At 50.9% G+C, this 16,078-nt stretch overlaps 8 protein-coding genes across 8 annotated transcripts; 4 read left to right on the top strand and 4 right to left on the bottom strand.

The window, feature by feature from the left end:
• Nucleotides 1-591: 591 nt before the first annotated feature.
• On the bottom strand, nt 592-1,570 carry N7477_007159 (palmitoyl-protein thioesterase family protein; the record flags this gene model as incomplete). Its single annotated transcript, XM_056968822.1, has 2 exons — nt 592-1,169; nt 1,216-1,570. The coding sequence occupies 2 exons, from the start codon at nt 1,568-1,570 to the stop codon at nt 592-594; spliced, it is 933 nt and encodes a 310-aa protein (XP_056821618.1).
• Nucleotides 1,571-1,836: 266 nt separating this feature from the next.
• On the bottom strand, nt 1,837-3,234 carry N7477_007158 (uncharacterized protein; the record flags this gene model as incomplete). The annotated part of the gene is made up of 2 exons (XM_056968821.1): nt 1,837-2,917; nt 3,017-3,234. The coding sequence occupies 2 exons, from the start codon at nt 3,232-3,234 to the stop codon at nt 1,837-1,839; spliced, it is 1,299 nt and encodes a 432-aa protein (XP_056821617.1).
• Nucleotides 3,235-4,210: 976 nt separating this feature from the next.
• Nucleotides 4,211-4,456, top strand: N7477_007157 (uncharacterized protein; the record flags this gene model as incomplete). Its single annotated transcript, XM_056968820.1, has 1 exon — nt 4,211-4,456. One exon carries the CDS (start codon nt 4,211-4,213, stop codon nt 4,454-4,456), a length of 246 nt encoding a protein of 81 aa, XP_056821616.1.
• Nucleotides 4,457-5,851: 1,395 nt separating this feature from the next.
• On the top strand, nt 5,852-7,632 carry N7477_007156 (putative C2H2 finger domain protein; the record flags this gene model as incomplete). Its single annotated transcript, XM_056968819.1, has 5 exons — nt 5,852-6,627; nt 6,683-6,721; nt 6,784-6,948; nt 7,010-7,206; nt 7,271-7,632. 5 exons carry the CDS (start codon nt 5,852-5,854, stop codon nt 7,630-7,632), a joined length of 1,539 nt encoding a protein of 512 aa, XP_056821615.1.
• Nucleotides 7,633-8,381: 749 nt separating this feature from the next.
• Nucleotides 8,382-9,729, bottom strand: N7477_007155 (putative RNA polymerase II Elongator complex associated protein Kti12; the record flags this gene model as incomplete). The annotated part of the gene is made up of 3 exons (XM_056968818.1): nt 8,382-9,239; nt 9,304-9,657; nt 9,724-9,729. 3 exons carry the CDS (start codon nt 9,727-9,729, stop codon nt 8,382-8,384), a joined length of 1,218 nt encoding a protein of 405 aa, XP_056821614.1.
• An 870-nt stretch (nt 9,730-10,599) lies between these two features.
• Nucleotides 10,600-11,850, top strand: N7477_007154 (uncharacterized protein; the record flags this gene model as incomplete). The annotated part of the gene is made up of 6 exons (XM_056968817.1): nt 10,600-10,758; nt 10,821-10,899; nt 10,949-11,089; nt 11,142-11,255; nt 11,307-11,505; nt 11,556-11,850. 6 exons carry the CDS (start codon nt 10,600-10,602, stop codon nt 11,848-11,850), a joined length of 987 nt encoding a protein of 328 aa, XP_056821613.1.
• A 233-nt stretch (nt 11,851-12,083) lies between these two features.
• efm7 (putative nicotinamide N-methyltransferase Nnt1) lies at nt 12,084-13,042 on the bottom strand (the record flags this gene model as incomplete). The annotated part of the gene is made up of 3 exons (XM_056968816.1): nt 12,084-12,170; nt 12,223-12,807; nt 12,929-13,042. The coding sequence occupies 3 exons, from the start codon at nt 13,040-13,042 to the stop codon at nt 12,084-12,086; spliced, it is 786 nt and encodes a 261-aa protein (XP_056821612.1).
• Nucleotides 13,043-13,989: 947 nt separating this feature from the next.
• N7477_007152 (uncharacterized protein) lies at nt 13,990-14,466 on the top strand (the record flags this gene model as incomplete). The annotated part of the gene is made up of 1 exon (XM_056968815.1): nt 13,990-14,466. The coding sequence occupies one exon, from the start codon at nt 13,990-13,992 to the stop codon at nt 14,464-14,466; it is 477 nt and encodes a 158-aa protein (XP_056821611.1).
• Between the last annotated feature and the right edge of the window lie 1,612 nt (nt 14,467-16,078).

The raw sequence follows: 16,078 nt of genomic DNA, 5'->3' as shown, positions 1-16,078 counted from the left end.
CAACATTTCCGCCCAGTGTAAAGCGTTGGCCCAGTCAGGATCGAAGACGACCTCGCCATCAGTTGCAATACTGCTATATCTCGCCATTCGACCAAGCGACCCTGATCCAGCGATCTCGGTGACTTACAATCTATACCAGGTCTGTCCTTTGAAATCAGATCCATTGGAGACTGCTAGGCGGTAGAAAAGAGACTTCATTTGCCATATAAAAAGTCTCTTTCTCTGGCCACGGCCGCAGCGAAAATGTCATTGGCCGTACGTCGTATGGGCTTGCTCTCCAATGAGTACACCTCTCGTGTCAGGAAGTCGACCATACTATGGTCTCGAGCCTCTAACCCTCCCTTCACCACATTAAATCAATCCGGCTGTTGCCATTATCCGAGATCTACCTTTCCACGACCTGACAGTGAAGTCGTGATATTGAATTTGCCAATCTTTTGAATTTGATGGAGATATGTTGATTCATAAGTAAATAAATATTATAGTCATCGCATGGGACCACTGGGTCTTAAGATACAGTTGAGCAGCTGGGATATCAATGAGAAAGTGCAACGTCGCCAAAGAATCGAATCAAATCGAATCTTCAATTAATCAAATAGGCTGTGCGACCAGTCCAGGCAAGGCGATATCCGGCTGCGAGGTCTCAATGGGACCGAAATAATCTCCAAAGGTTTTCTTCAGGACCTGCTCGGTCAATTGCATATGCTGACCCGGTACAGACTTAAAGTGGAGCTTGCCCTGTTCATCCAGCTTCTTCAGACCGAGCCAGTCCTCCTTGTAGATCTGTCTTTCCTGAAGGGGAGTCACGGTACCATCGGTAGCATTGAACTCAGCAAATAGGGCACTCTCCTTGGGAACGACGACAGTATCTTCATCAAACATGAACATGGCAAATGTGTTGACTGTCTCCAAGCGTTTCTTGTATTCGACGCTCTTCAGCTCGCGCTCGTTGTTGATATCAGCCAGGAAGTTGCTGTGCTCGAGGTAAGCTTCCATTTCTTCAGGATCACGGAAGTATTGAGCCGGAACGACATGCGACTGTGCGAAATCAGCCCATCGACCTGAGCGAAGCAGGGACTCGATTCCGTTACAGAGCCAGTCGCCCAGCTTGCAGGTCTGGAACTCAGAAATGCCGTTGTGCTGGCTACCAAACGTGACGAGGTTGTGCACTGGGGGGGTGGTTGCATCGCTCGATGTACCCGCGTAGGAACTGACCCCCTTGCGAGAAACCAAGAGCATTGACAGCAGGCGCAGTGCTCAGGATCGGATCTGACGCGAGTTGGCTGCAGACTGTCTCGATCTGCTCGGTGACGTTTCCGAAGAAGGTTGCTTGGCGATCACCACTTCCATCTTCGGCAAGCCGGATGATGTGAACGTAGGTACCGGGGTTGACCGAGTCTGCGAGCGAAGCTACTTCGTGGAGTTCCTTGCGTTCAAAGTCGTCGCCGAGCCCGTGCCAGATGACGAGAGGGAGCTGGGTTAGGGTGTCGTCGGAGGCTGGGAGCCAGGGAACGGCGGCAGACAGGGCCTGCGGGACAAGAGTTGCCAAGATCGGAAGAACTCGCAACATAGCGGCTGGAGCGTGAGAATTGAAAAAGGAAGTTTCTCAGATTCCAAGTTTGGGGCATAGGATGACGCCTGGTGGACCCGGGGATGTTTATCAGCACGTGACTGTAATGCAGGCGGTACCTGAGCTATTACGTGTGCAGCGTTAAATGTATATAGTTTCGGATTGATTTTCATTACTCAACTTGCGAAGAATAATATCATGTAAATTAAGATTATTTGATGAATCGTGATAGCAAGTTGTCATTAACGACAGGGTGGATAGATACCTCATCTCCGGAAGCGGCCATACATGCTTCGGCGTTCATAGAGTCTCGACCATGGGGTCATTACGAACATCGATGAGCTGTCCAAATAGCCAGACGGGTTCCGGGGACTGTTGCATGTTGGAACGTCTCGAAAGATGTGTGCCGGGGAGTTAGGATACGGGGACCGGTCAGCAATAGACTCCCGGAGGCTCGAAGTATGAAGACGACCTGAGTTAGGGCTGCTCAAATCGTTGACATGGCGTGGACATGGCAGCCAGCTGAATGTTTCACGAGGCGACAAAAATTGAGGATTCGATGGCGCAGGTGATGCCACCAGTGTTGTCGTTGGGCTGCAAGAAAGAGCGCGGTGACCTAGAGCGGTAACTTGCCCTCGTCTCTCAGCAAGTGCTTGGTCATCAAATGTGAAATGTCGTGCCTGGAGGAGCTGGTCAGTAGTTGACTGATGCTGCATTTTGGGTTCCATCCGATTAAAATTCCTTTCGGAAGGATTTGACGAGCTGGTCAAGAATCTCTCCTTGTGAGGAGCCCCAGAGATGGTTTTGTCGAGCGGCTCGGTCATAGCGCACGCTGGTGTGCGATCACTGCCATCCAGGAATTTTCTATGTATAGGTTGGCTAGATTTGACCAACCGCGTATACTCGGGCGGGGATCTTTCCGATTTTCGGGCGGATGGATAGGTCTCATGATCCAGAAGCATTGACTGTGACGAAGGGACATTCGTGCTCTGTCTTTGGCTGCTTGCGTGGAGGCCGGCGGGACGCCCGTCGATCCAGATATCGATTTGGTCCGGTCTGACTTCTCTCGGATGAATCTCTCTACCACTCCGGCATAACCTGGTAGAACCCGAGAGGGCATGGTAGCTCTCTGCAGCAGACAGGCGTTGCCTGTCGTGGTCATTCAATTTGCGCCGCTTCCCAAATTGCTCGATCTCTTCCGCCGAGGTGAATGCTATCTCCAATGGACGAGCTGCAGAGACAGTAGCCCAGTCGGGATCTAGGAGGAGCTGACGCTTCACTGAATCTAGATGGGATCCAGATTTGATCGACACGGCGGGCAATCGAGGCGGAGGTGAGGCTTGTTTCCTGAGTGTTCAAGGACCAGTAGTTAGCACGGAGAATACCCGGGACAAACAGGCATGGCGGCAGTGCAGGATGTTCAAATTTGGCAGTTACTCCACTGACTGTGACCTGCCATCTGTTGCCACGTCTTGAATTTCTTTGCCGGCGGCTCTTCCACAGTCTCCAGTGCTGGGAAACTCTGGACATCCCGGAAAGGGAGATAGATGGCGAGACGACCTGCCGAGGGCAACCTGGCGGGACTTTGCGAAGTTTTGGAGCTGGATTTTTGACAGAGCACCCTGCCGTGCCGAGCGATGCAACTGGCCTCCTGTCCAATTCATGGTGGAGCTACAAAGTTCACAGATCAGGGACGCCGATGGTAGCTAGACCCGATCAGACGATCAGACGATAAGTGATAAATGATAAGGCGATAAGGCGATAAGACGATAAGACGATAAGACGATCGATGGTGGATCCGTAGCAAACCAGGCAAACAGGTCACGTGCACGACACACAAAACCGCCCTCGAAATTCGCATTCTCGTCTCATCCCACGCATCTCCCTTGGGAGGTCTTGCGACCATCACCCTGCACTCTCCAGGGGTCTCCACAGGTAAGCCGCCTCATTTTCGAGTCTCTCATGCACATCGGCCCCGCGGGACCTAGATGATGAACAAACCTACCCAAGCATAGTTCACCTGAAATCTTCGGATTGCTGAACGACAACCTTTATCCATCTTTTTTTTTATCTGATATTCAAATTTTTCCACTTTGTGTTTTCTGGAATGTGAGGAGTTCGATAGTCGCTAACGCAACTCCACAGGCACTCCACATGGGGGGATTTGGGCCGAAGCCCTAGGATTAGGAGATGAGGTCAATCTGCATTGCTGCCCAACGTGGGTCACAGGCTCGCCCCGGCCCGTGTCTGGAATCCATGGACCAAGCCTTGAATCTGGTGTCATCCGCCTTTAGTTGTTAGTCAGATAGAACACATCGCATATTCCTATTCTAATTCTCAATATCCTAATGCGCAAAAGTACCGTAGTCCCTGTTCCCTTTGTTTCAGCAGGACCTGGTCATGTCGACGTAATCTTCCTGCTCTCGGTCAAGACTGGCCCTCGGCCTCATTCTCCCTCTCTTCTCTCTTTCTCGGTCGGGGATATCTCCGTAGACCTATGTTTTTTTCTCGACACCTCCTCTCGTCCGTTCCGCAAAAACCCGCCAGGATCCAACGTGGAGGTCTCTCCACCAGCCATCTCTTCCAATCCCGGTCAACACGCGACGACGAACCTGCCGATCGTCCAATTCGGTCATCATCATGCAGCGTCAGCCCTGCTTCTGCGCCAATCATCACCGCACAAGTACCCTTGCCAAGGAAGAGAACCGCCGACCTCGTCTCACCGCTGCGACGGCAGAGCGTCTCCACCACTCGGGAGCGACCACACGCAGGAGTCTGCAGATGCCATCACCGCTAGTTTCTCCGGCCCTGATCCACTGGTCCTCGATGCTGCCAGCGCTCTGCCAGCCTGCACTATGCGTCGCGGGCACACGCCATGTTGGATAGTCCCACTTCGAGACAGCGCACCGTGCTTTTTCTCTTTGAAAAAGGCCGCTTCCCCCCACCCTTCCCGGCCTCCGTTGCTTTTCTCCTTTCTTCTCTAACTCTTATTGACCTGAATGAACCTTGGACTCTTCTACTACACTTACACCCAACCATCATACAACCCCTGATCGCCTACTCAACCCCTGGATCTTGGACAACTATTTGCTTGCATCTCCCTGGTTGTTACTGCTGCCCAAGGACTTCTTTTATCCATCATCCCTGGAACAAAAAAAAGGATTTGCTTTTATTTTCCCCAGGCTTTTGATTAGTCTGCATATATTCGACAAAACACAACAGGTAGTCCCCGTCACACTTTTCTTTCGTGCTTCTCCTATGCGTTCTTGTCTGTTCTATTCTTGCTACTGGACCTGTACCGTCGCCTCATGTTTTCTCACGTGGATTTCGACATTGCAACTCAAGCCCCTGGATTTCCGTGGACCCTAGAACCCCTGACTTCCACCTTGCTGCTGCCACTGCCTCGTTGCAGTTCAAAAGAATGATGACTGCCCCCGGGCATTGTCCTCAGCATCCGCTGAGTGACTGGACTCTTTATTGAGTGTTGCTTAATGCTGCATACACTTAAATCGATACTACCACTGGATGACTTTGCCTGGACCCGTTTTATTCTGACCCTGGAATCCCTTTCGCCAAGCCTGGTGCGAAGTGGACGGATGACTACTATACTGCCCTGGACTTGCCCTTGGAACCTTACCTGGATATATGCCTGCCTATCTGGCCCTTACAAATGAATGAACTATCCCTGGAATCATCTTACCGTGGCCATTTGCTCTTCTGCAATGTCGATATAAGGACATACTACCCATGGAATCACTCGAGCATTTATGTTTGCTCTCCATCTATACGGACTTTGAAGCACCCGCTTCTGGAAATGACTACTCTGGCCACTGATAATAAGGATCCGTCATGCACTCCCGTGCTGACTTACCTTGAACTGACGCAAATATTTTACCCCGGAATCACTGGACAATGCGATACACTCTGTAGCCCTCGCTATGATATGAACTGGCCCTATTCGACATGAATCCTGGGAATCGGCTTTCCCGGGACACCTCACTGGAACCGACTCATGCTCCGACCACTGTACTCTTAGGCCTCTTTTGACCCCGAACCTGGATCATTCCTGTTCTTTGAACGGCTTCGGTGCGTCCAGTCACAGTCCTCGACCGCAGATAAAGATTGCTAACAGCCCACAGGTTTCCAACCTCTGCTGGACCTCGGAGCTTTCTCGTTTTTTTTTCTTTTTGTTTTTTTTTTTTGATTCTCGTTTTCAACTCTTTGAGTGTAGATGACTGACTTGAACGATGCCTTTCAGTGTTTAGCGAAAAGCCGCCCACAATGTCTCCTAGGGCCAGTAACGAGCCTGAACGGGTCTCTTTCTCTCAATCCAGACATGCCTCCATGGCTCAAGGACTCACAAATATGGCCTCCAGATCTATCCAGGATGATGACTTGTCAAGCCAAGACACTTCGCTTTTGTGCTCCATTCCCACAGCCCATGGAAACCCCCAGGACATGAAAGAATGGAATATGAATACTACAGAATCTCTCGATCAGGCCATGTCTTCCAAGGAATCTCCTCAGGTGCAAATGCTTTCTTTCTCGCTGTCTCAGCACTTGATGACTCCTACTGTTGGACCAAATGATGTGATGTACACAGGAGTGGACTTCCCAGCAGTCCAAGACTTGCATGATCAGCGAGACTTTTACTCTTTCGTGGACCTATCTTCCGTGGATAATGATGTTTGCGGGCAAGCGAGCTCTCCAGATGATGCTCTTTCTGTCGCGCATAGTTCTCACACCGATGATGGTCACTACATTGTCTCTCACGAGCCGTGGAATGCTATGATGCCTGATGGCCAATATCCTGGCACCACCCTGGACCAACTCTCGTCAAGCCTCTTCCAGACCGTCCCAGTCTCGCCTCCTCTGACGGAGGCTAGCAACGACATCTCTGTTACTTCTTCTTGTTCCCATCCTGGGTTTCCTTCATACATGGCCGCTGATGACACATTCCTCGGAGACTTCACAAACTCGCCCATGGGCAGCCACGGCATTAACCCAGCAGATCCTATGTTCCCTAGTGCTCCTCTGAGTGACAAGGACCCCAACAGGTAGGTTCAAAGCTATCCACGTGTGAGGCATGTGTATCTAATCGCCTACCCACAGGACCATTAGGCCTACCAAGCAGTCTCGTCGTGGACCTCTGTCAGCTTCTTCCCAACCACAGGTCAAGGCTGAATCGGAATTCTTCCCCCTCTACCTTCCAGAGAGCCACACCGCCAGAAGTCCAAGGATGGTGCGGAGTCTCGCAACCCGCGAGAGCACCAATACTATTCCATGCCTACCCAGAGTGATGGAAAGTACTACTGCCCGTTTGCCGTTGGAGACAAGGCCTGTAACCATCAGCCCACCACTCAAAAATGCGCTTATCAGTAAGTTCTCCTTGACATGACCCCATCCGCTCTGTAATTAAAAGCTAAGTGTCCATTTTAGCAAGTACCTGGATTCTCACCTGAAGCCCTACCGCTGCAAGGTCCCCACTTGCCTGGAAGCCCAATTGCGTTTCTCCTCAAACGCATGCCTGTTCCGTCACGAGCGTGAAGCCCACGGACTGCATGGCCATGGAGACAACCCTCACCTGTGCCTGTGGGAGGGATGTGATCGTTCCATTCCCGGATTCGGATTCCCGCGTAGATGGAACCTGTACGACCACATGCGCCGCGTGCATGACTACACCTCTTCTGAGCGCCACAGCTCACCAGAGTCCTCGCCCATTGGGACTCCGGCCAAAGAAGAAGGAGACCAGCCGCAAGAGAAAGGTCACTGGTCCCACTCCGGCGCCAATCATGAAGCGCACCCGCTCCGTGCACTCTCAATCGAACTCGGCCAAGGCTACTAGTGCGCAGCACGGCCAGCGGCTGCAAAATGCGGAGCGCAACTACTACAAGTGCCGTGAGCGTCTTGTTGAGGAGCTTCGCAACATCTCCCCGCAGGATACTTCCATGCATGAGAAGGTCAATGCCAGCCTTCAGGAGCTGTTCACCCTAGGCCTAAACTACCGCCACATCGATGCCAGCCAGGCTGTTTCCCAGATGCCCAATGGTATGCCCGTGTGAAGAAGATCCGGAGCACTGTCATCTCCTCCAACCGGAGCGGAATGCAGTAGGGAATACTCATACCTCGCGAGGGATCCATCGTTTCAAACTCTATGACTCCACAGAGTGAATACACATTCCTACGCTTCTTTCCACGGAAAGTAATTTTTTGACCACATTGGAGAGCTGGTGACATTGCCCTTTACACAAGGAGCAGCCACGGTTTGATCCTACAGCCGAGGGCACAAGGAGCCCACCAGAGTCGTGATCAATGGACCCATAGAGAAGATCCACAGGATCTGGAGCCGGGCACTCCAAGCACATGAAGTCCTCGACCTCGATTCCCATCAGCAAGCCTATCTGGCTAAACCTGGGGCAAGGCATCACTCAAGTGAGACGGAAAAGAATAAATTGAAGATAGGTGGTCAAACAGCCACTAGAATCCTCGGAAAAGGGGAAGACAGAAAGGGGGACGACTAGCGCGAACGACAGTAGATTTTTGTTTCAGCATTGATGTTTGGATTGATAGATCAGTTTTGTTTCTTTTGGAGTTGATTACTGAGTTGAATTGATTGTTGATATTTGCACAACTTGACCCTTGGAGTGTAACGAACCCAGAAAAGGAAAGCCTGTCATAGTGAAATGGAAGTCAGAGTAAAAAAAAAAAAATTGTTTCATAACCTCGTCAAATCATGGCTAGTCTATACAGTTTTATCCGAATCAGGATGACCCCTCTCTCTGGTTCATCCCAGCACTGGTCTAAATCACGACTACGCGTCCGCATCCTCGCCACTTATATTCGAGTTCAAGAATCGAACAAATGCATCTGGGATCTGTTCCTCTGACAATCCTCCAATTCCCGCCCCATGGCCATGCCCAATATATTGTCGGTTCAGAGTTATCCACTGCCTCCGCAGTCTTTGAAGCTTCGGCAGGGCCAAAATACCACCTGCGCCGGCGAGCTCGTCGGTTGTACCAGTGGTCGCAATATGTGCCGGGACAATAATCGGAATAGATGCACCAGGCACGTCGATCGTGATGCCGTTGTAATCTTTACTCTGCGCCAGGGCAGCCTCGGCGGACGGAGAAGATTGCGTGAAAGTGCGGATGGCTGTTACAATAGCAGACGTGCGCTTTTCCATCGCATACAGAGCGCCCGAGTCCGTTGCGACGGCTTGGACCGTGGCCTGGTGAGGGATAACCTTGGGTCGCAGTGACTGCCCGCGACCAAAGGCTCTGCCCGTGGTAGTCGTGCTGGCGACTTCAGAAATCGTGGATGATGCGAGTGATTCGGTGAGACTGGTCACAGAGGGATCCAGAGGTGCCTCGGCGGATGTCAGGACCACCCCTGTGAGAGCTTGGAAGATATCTGCCGCTGGAGGTTCCTTGTCTTCCCACGGAACGGTGAATAACGGTTTGTCCCAGCGGCTGTGAGTGCTAGGTTCTTCGTAACGGAAGATGAGGTTGTTGAGCAAGTCTGGCGGGTACGGCTCCTCATCATCGATGGACTGAGCTTCGCCAGACACGGACGTTTTCTCGGATGCCTGTGAATCGCTATTCTGTGCCAGTCGCTTCAATCGAGCGTCATTGTTGGCGACGCACTGGTCGATTGGTGTTCCCACATGGACCTAAGCATTGCGGGTTAGCCATTCAATTGCTCGTATTCCATGGATGCAATTCCAAAGCCCATACCACACAGCATGTTGTCCCCGCAGCCTTGGTCTCACACCAAAGCTGATATCTCCATCCCTTGATATAATTCATCCCATCAAGGAGAACAATACTGTCCTTTGTCAAAGCCCGCTTCGCGCGCGCATACGCGACACCACGCGCCTCCTTCTCCGTCCGTGCATGGTCATATACAGTCCGCGGGTGCGACCTGTCATGCGAAGGGACAATGTGAACTTTGTACCGCGCCTTTAATGTGACCGGCGATGTAGACTCGGATGACGCGAAGATCTCATCCTGCACTTTCTCGATCAGGGAGGCGAGCTGGTTTGCACGGTATGTGAGACCGGAGCAGGGATATCCGGTGAGTATCACAAGCTAGTATTTTTTTTTCCTCTCGTCAGTGATGGCTGTGTGTTGACGACTGTGGCTAGCTAGACCTACCGGCATCGTGGGGTTGTTGCGATGTTGAAAGCGGGCGGGAACTTTTTTTTTTTTGGCGGGGTTCAGACATGTGACTCCACTTTGTCGAACTTCGAGCTTTTTTGGCCTCAGAGTTATTTGGTCTTGTCAAATGTAGATCATTGTGTTGAATCTCCCCTAGCTACCTATGTAGGTCAATACGGTGTGTCAACATGCCGCGTGAGGATCGGGTCGGCAATGGTAGTGTGGGCCGATGCATCGATCGATGTATAGACCTCTTTCCAGAGTTCGGATGTTGAATCGCGGAGAGATTCCGAGCCTGGACCTACTGTAAAGACGGACCCAATGACGGAGACATTATCATCAAGTCCAACTCGGTCCCACCTAAATTGCAGTCGAAGAGTCCAGGAATGGCTCGTTCATCCAGACGAGGGCCTTCAGCACATTGTCCCTCGTGCGGAGTTAGGCCGGGGTTTACCCGCCGAATGTGTCATCCGGATTTTAGCTGCTCAGACTTCAACAGGCGATGCTCGGCAAATGCTGCTCTCATCATTCTGTACTAGATCATTGTGTTGTATAGAAGATTTTTATTATTTTTATATATTAGTAACAGTAAACAGGATAGTCACAGGTTGGAGAGTCACCAAATACCAAATAAAAGGCATCATCTCTCTAAGCATCCCAATCGAAGAAGCGGAGAGCCCCGGAATCAACGGGAGTTCTGCATCAAGTGAGGCGGGGCAAACGCCATGGAATCGAGGGTGGAGATCCCCAGGTCTGAAGGCTTAACACCGACCCTGGGTTCAAATCGGGATCATATTTAAAGCTCGCCTCTTGCCATGGTACATCTACCCACCAATTCATCACCGATCGAGAAACACATTTTCCACAGCCAAAATGGTCAAAACACTCCCCTTTGGTAGTATTCAGGTCCCTTCGCCAGGCTTCGGCGCGATGGGCCTCAGCTTTGGTCTGGGTAGCAACCTGAGCCTCGAGGAAGCCGAACCCGTGCTCTTGAAGGCAATCGAACTGGGATGCACCTTCTGGGATACCGCCGTGAGTCACTGGCTATGTCGCGAAGATCAAAGATAAAGAGATCACTGCTAATATGGAGATAGGTTGTTTATCAGGCTGGTGTGAACGAGAAGCTCCTGGGAGAGTTCATCAGGAAGCACAACGTCCGCGATAAGATTTTCAGTACGGCGATAATTCTTGCGATAGTAGATGGAGACTGACTCTTCCATAGTTGCCTCCAAGTGTGGCTTTGATGTTTTTGGAGACCGCTCGGTCACCAACTCCGCCTCTCACATTAAGGAGTACATCGATGGTACCATCGAACGACTAGGCTTTGCTCCGGATCTCTACTATTTGCATCGGATCGATCCCAGTATGTTGTACGAATGATATGGCCGGTCACATGCTTTACTGACTAGTTCCAGAAACGCCTCTCGAGGAATCTATCCCCGCACTGGATGAGATTCGTAAGGCAGGAAAGACCAAGTACATCGGCCTTTCGGAATGCTCAGCTAAGACACTGCGCAAGGCCAATTCGAGTAGGTCACCTTGCTGCTCAGCTTTAACCTCTCTTCTGCTAACATCCACAGTCGCCAAGATCGATGCCGTCCAGGCTGAGTACTCCGCCTTCGAGACCGTTCACGAGACGGACGGTCTAATTGAAGCTTGCAAGGAGCTCGGAGTGGCCTATGTCGCCTACAGCCCGCTGGGACACGGCTGGCTCGTCGACAGCTTTGACTACAAGTCCCCTGATGACTTTGCACAGGACGATTTCCGTCGAAACTGTCAGTAGTTCCCTCCTTTGCTTGTCAAGATGGATACTGACTGGCGATATTCAGCCCCAAAATTCCAAGGCGACAACTTTTACAAGAACAAGGCAATCGTGGAGGAGATCAAGAAGATCTCCTCTCGGAGAGGCTGCTCCGTCAGTCAGGTTGCCCTCGCCTGGGTTGCTGCCCAGGAATGATTGCCATTCCCGGCACCACCAAGGCGAAGCGCTTGGAAGAAAACTGGGCATCTCGAGACATTGACTTGACCGATGAGGAGAAGCAGGAAATGCGCAAGATAGTCGATTCTGCCAAGCCCCATGGTAACAGATATAATGAAACTCACCAGGCGTTGGTGGGACACTAAAGCAAGCCCAGTCATGGCGGGAAGATTTTAATGGTCACGCACGTTGGCCTTCTCGACCGTCTTTCTACACGCCTCACCGCTAGAAGTGGTTGAAAGAACAATGTAAATTTTTTCTTTTTTTTTTTTATGGAAGCCTCCAATGCTGCATTATCATCAATCCATGCGAGTGTGGATAATCCACAACTCGTGTCTATACAACTATTTGTAGATGCAAGGGTATCATTTCAAACTATTTAAGTGGTCTTGAAAGCTGTCTCCTCTAATTGATCTGGTGCCCATCGAAGCTCGTACCCAAACACGGTGCGTCGGATTTTCTCATCCTAAGAGACAGTTAGTCCACCTACTGCAGCGTCAGTATGGGTTGTCACTTACACCGGGATCATTCTCGAAGAGGACTTCCCCCATTAGCTTTTCAAAAATTTTGGTCACAGTAAATCCGCCCGCTTCAGCCAATGGAAAGAAACGCTCCGTTTGGGGCAACAGCCACGGCTGATAGGCTGTGAAAATGACCAGGGCAACAGAGGTCGAGTTTTTCTTCAAGGTCTGTTGCATGATCTTGACGAGGTTTCCATGCTCACGGTGAGCATAAATCACATCGGCCATGATCAGAACGTCGAATTTGGCTTGCGTTCCATCTGTGGTAGGGGGAAGATAGGCAAGAAGGGGTTCTACTGGGTTGCCCCATTTGTAGCCTTCGACATAGAGCCGCTTTCGAGACTCTGGGGCTTCGGGAATCAGGTGGGCGGACAGATCAGCATTGTACTGCATATTCTGCACCAAGTCCGGGTCATGATAGTCGGTCATCACCACAGTACGAGCGCCTTGTATGGCGCTCACGATACTTGGAACACCGGCCGCCGCACCGATCTCGAGCACGTCCTTGTCTCGGATCAATTGGTCGGTATGCTCCTCAATGTAGTGTGAACTTGTCCGGCCGGCATTCCAGAGAAGATTGCCCTGTTAGGAGGTTAGATTTATCTATCAAGATCCGCAAGCTTTGCCATTGAGGGTGATGGGCAAGTTTCTCGCATGTAGTGAAGCCATACATAGAGTGGGTGACTGCCCACGAGACGCACACGCACTGTCTCCCCGACAGCATCGTGTGCTCTGCAAATGTATGCTGAGCCTCCTCGGGATAAAATCCCTCGGGATCCTGGAACAAATCCCCTGTGCTCAAATCTTCTTCGGCCATGGTGGCTGTTTTCTCCTTTATTGCCCGCAAGAAGAAAAATATCGTTTATCAAATTTCTTATCGGAGGCGGGGCATGTTCTGCCTAAGGCAGGAACGGTGTATCTCCGAAAGCATCATGACGTTGATTGAGCACCGTAACATCTAGGTGGCATCTCCCAAAGTTTGGTGTGGTCTAGGTGGGATCAAGATCTGTCTATTGTACGACGGGATATTTTCCCATGATTGGTATGAAAGCGCGGATCTCATTGACCTATAGGTAGATCAGGAATTTTGGGATCTCCCAAGGATCGATCCTGGAATGTAGTCCCGGGGCGACCAATTAGGGAATACGGGGATCCCTGCTCAAATGCCGCGAACTTGGCGTACGTGCTGTGTCTGGCCCATGCGAACCAAGCTAGGATCTAGTCAAATAGCCTAGGCAAAACCTACGACACGAATCATGAACGCTACATGTGCCCGTCATGTGACTCTGACCGAGGTGTCGGTAATCCTATACGGTAATTTGCCATGACAGATAACTCCCGCCGTGTGGAGATGCGCGGAGATACATGTATTGTAATGGGTAATCTTCGGATCGACGCCGCGATAGGATTCTGATGATTTTCCACTCGGGGGGAAAAGCCATCTACTCTCAAGCCTAAACTTCCGGTCTCCTTTCCATTCATACCACCAACTTCCCACTTCCCACTTCCCACTTCTGACTTCCCAGACGTCATTCCCTAAGCGATCTGGGAAATTCCCTTACTTCCACCACTTCGAGACCTTACATCTTGCCCCAGATTTCCGGTCTCTTGCCGACATTACTGCTGTCATCCGGGGGTGCCGTGAACGCTACATTTTTTTAACTGTGGCTTCACTTTGATCTCTGCGGATCCCCAGATCCAGACAACTATCACTTGCACCAGACTTACCAGCGCCACTCAGCATTAAATAGTTTCCGTCGCACCATGGACTCGACGTTACGATCAACCCATGCTCCTCAAGACCCCGCTCGGCCCTTCTCCACCACCTCGACCCTCGCGTCCTCCAACCTCACCAACAACCTAGTGCAGTCGTCGAGCCCTTTTAATCTCACCTCCAAATCGTCTACTCAGGGCTTCGCTGCCCCCCTTCAACCTGCCTCGGCCGGTATTTCACAAGCCGCCATGTCCCAGACGCAGCCTCTGTCCCAGGCTCTGAATGACTCGTCTCGTTGTGCCGGCCTACCAGTCGCTACCCAGAGCGACCTTGCCGGGGCGATTCCTTTATCGGAGACAGTGCCCGCAAATCACGCCACTACCGGATGCTATCCACACCAAGTCGAGGGCCTGGGGGGTCCAACAGCCACTGCGCCATTTCTGCAAGACTTTAGTCTTGTGGCCGAAGCTGCCAAGCGAGCGCAGATGGGTATCGTCATGCGTGATCTCGAAAGCGTTACCTTGTAGGTAAGAGATCAAGGCGAGGGTGGGCCCCTAGAGGAGGGTGTCAGAGTGACCTCTACACCCCAACGAGCCTGGACAGGATTCATGTTCTATAAACTTTTGCTTTTTGTGTGTGTGCCTCCGGCGTCTTTTCCGGAGCTTTTTGAGGGGGGTTGACTTACGGGTCTCCGCGGATATAGCCATTTTGGAAGGGTTCTCAGTCCTGTTATCCGGGAGAATAATCCCCTTGGGTCTTGGCGTTTACAAGCTCAGGCGTTCGGTTGGCTTGCATTTCCACATCCGTGCTTGACAGACCTTATACCACCGATATACTTGAGAGACATTGAATATCACCCTTTTTGTTTGGAATCATAGTCCACGTCGTCCCTTGCTTTCTCATCCAGGTAAAAGTGGATAGTCTCTGCAGGGGGCAATTCTGGCGAACGGTTTACGTCTAGGTGGGTACTTGAAAAAAGGCCTTGTACTTATGTCCACCTCTCACGCCCCATGCTGGCGTCCTTAGAGGCTGTGTATGAATCAATACTAGAGCTTAATCTGTATCTTACCGCTGAACACTTTCTCTAGAAACGGCTTCATCTGAGCATTTCAGAGAATCTTCCACACCATGAAATGTGACACGTTCGTTCTCGAGGTTGGAGATGATGTGATGGAATCAAGTCACCGGGCTAGCGCCCCCCAGTCTTATGGACATCTATTTACCCCTCACCCATCACACCACTTTCGAATTCCAGCAAAACAGATCTCCGATGGAGGAATGACTGGTGTCGAGAAGAACACGTGAATGTACTGAAACCCCACGATTATAGATATAAAGCTATTTCGAGGTTTTGGGCGTTGCAACAAGAACGGTAGCAGCGCTAGAACATTCCAAGTGAAGGATGGAATTCTCCATGACTAGATGAAAGATACACTTCCGATTCCGAATATTGATCATGTCACGATGATGGATCCAACGAGACAGAGTACGTTGCAACATTGGAATTTAGATCAGAATATAACTAACGAGAGAACACCGAGAAGGATGTAATGCCATAGTGCCACGCATGGAGGGGCGTGCTAGCTAAAACAGCAACGACGCACCAGCAACGGGTTGAAAATAATCACAAGTACAAATCGAGAAACTACCTCCAATGAATCTATGGAATTATGCGCCGCTGTCTGAATGAACCATTCGAGCAACTCTTGAGCATGATCCGACAAGCTGCACTGACTGGAATCTTCCTGCCCTTCTTCGATCCGAGACATCTGGCGCACAGACAGAAACAAGGGAATTATATCAATTCCTTTAGTGCTATGGTAGCAAACAACTGGATCACTCTCATTTCTTCTCTATCGAATGGCCGATCAACCAAGTCCTGTAGGATCGGTGGGCTTCTTCATATGATGGAGTACTTGCCAGATCGAAGGCGATATGCTTGGATTTGGCAAATGCACGGTCGCTTGAGCACGTCTTCGACAAGGGAAGCCGGGAGGATCTCTCTGATATCCCATCTCACTTTGCGCTTTCGTGTCTTTAAATTTTTTGAATACATCGTAAGTCACCGTACCTCGCTATTTGAGTACTCGAAGAGTTGCAGGCGATTTGTAGAGATCTATTGTAAGGTCACACTCAACA

This window comes from Penicillium maclennaniae, assembly GCF_028827695.1.
Source record: "Penicillium maclennaniae strain IBT 15551 chromosome Unknown utg000006l:1.0-2513246.0:1.0-2515036.0, whole genome shotgun sequence".
Taxonomy (NCBI): Eukaryota; Fungi; Ascomycota; class Eurotiomycetes; order Eurotiales; family Aspergillaceae; genus Penicillium; species Penicillium maclennaniae.
The sequence above is the reverse complement of the archived record's forward strand: the minus strand, read 5'-3'. Positions and strand labels throughout refer to the sequence as shown.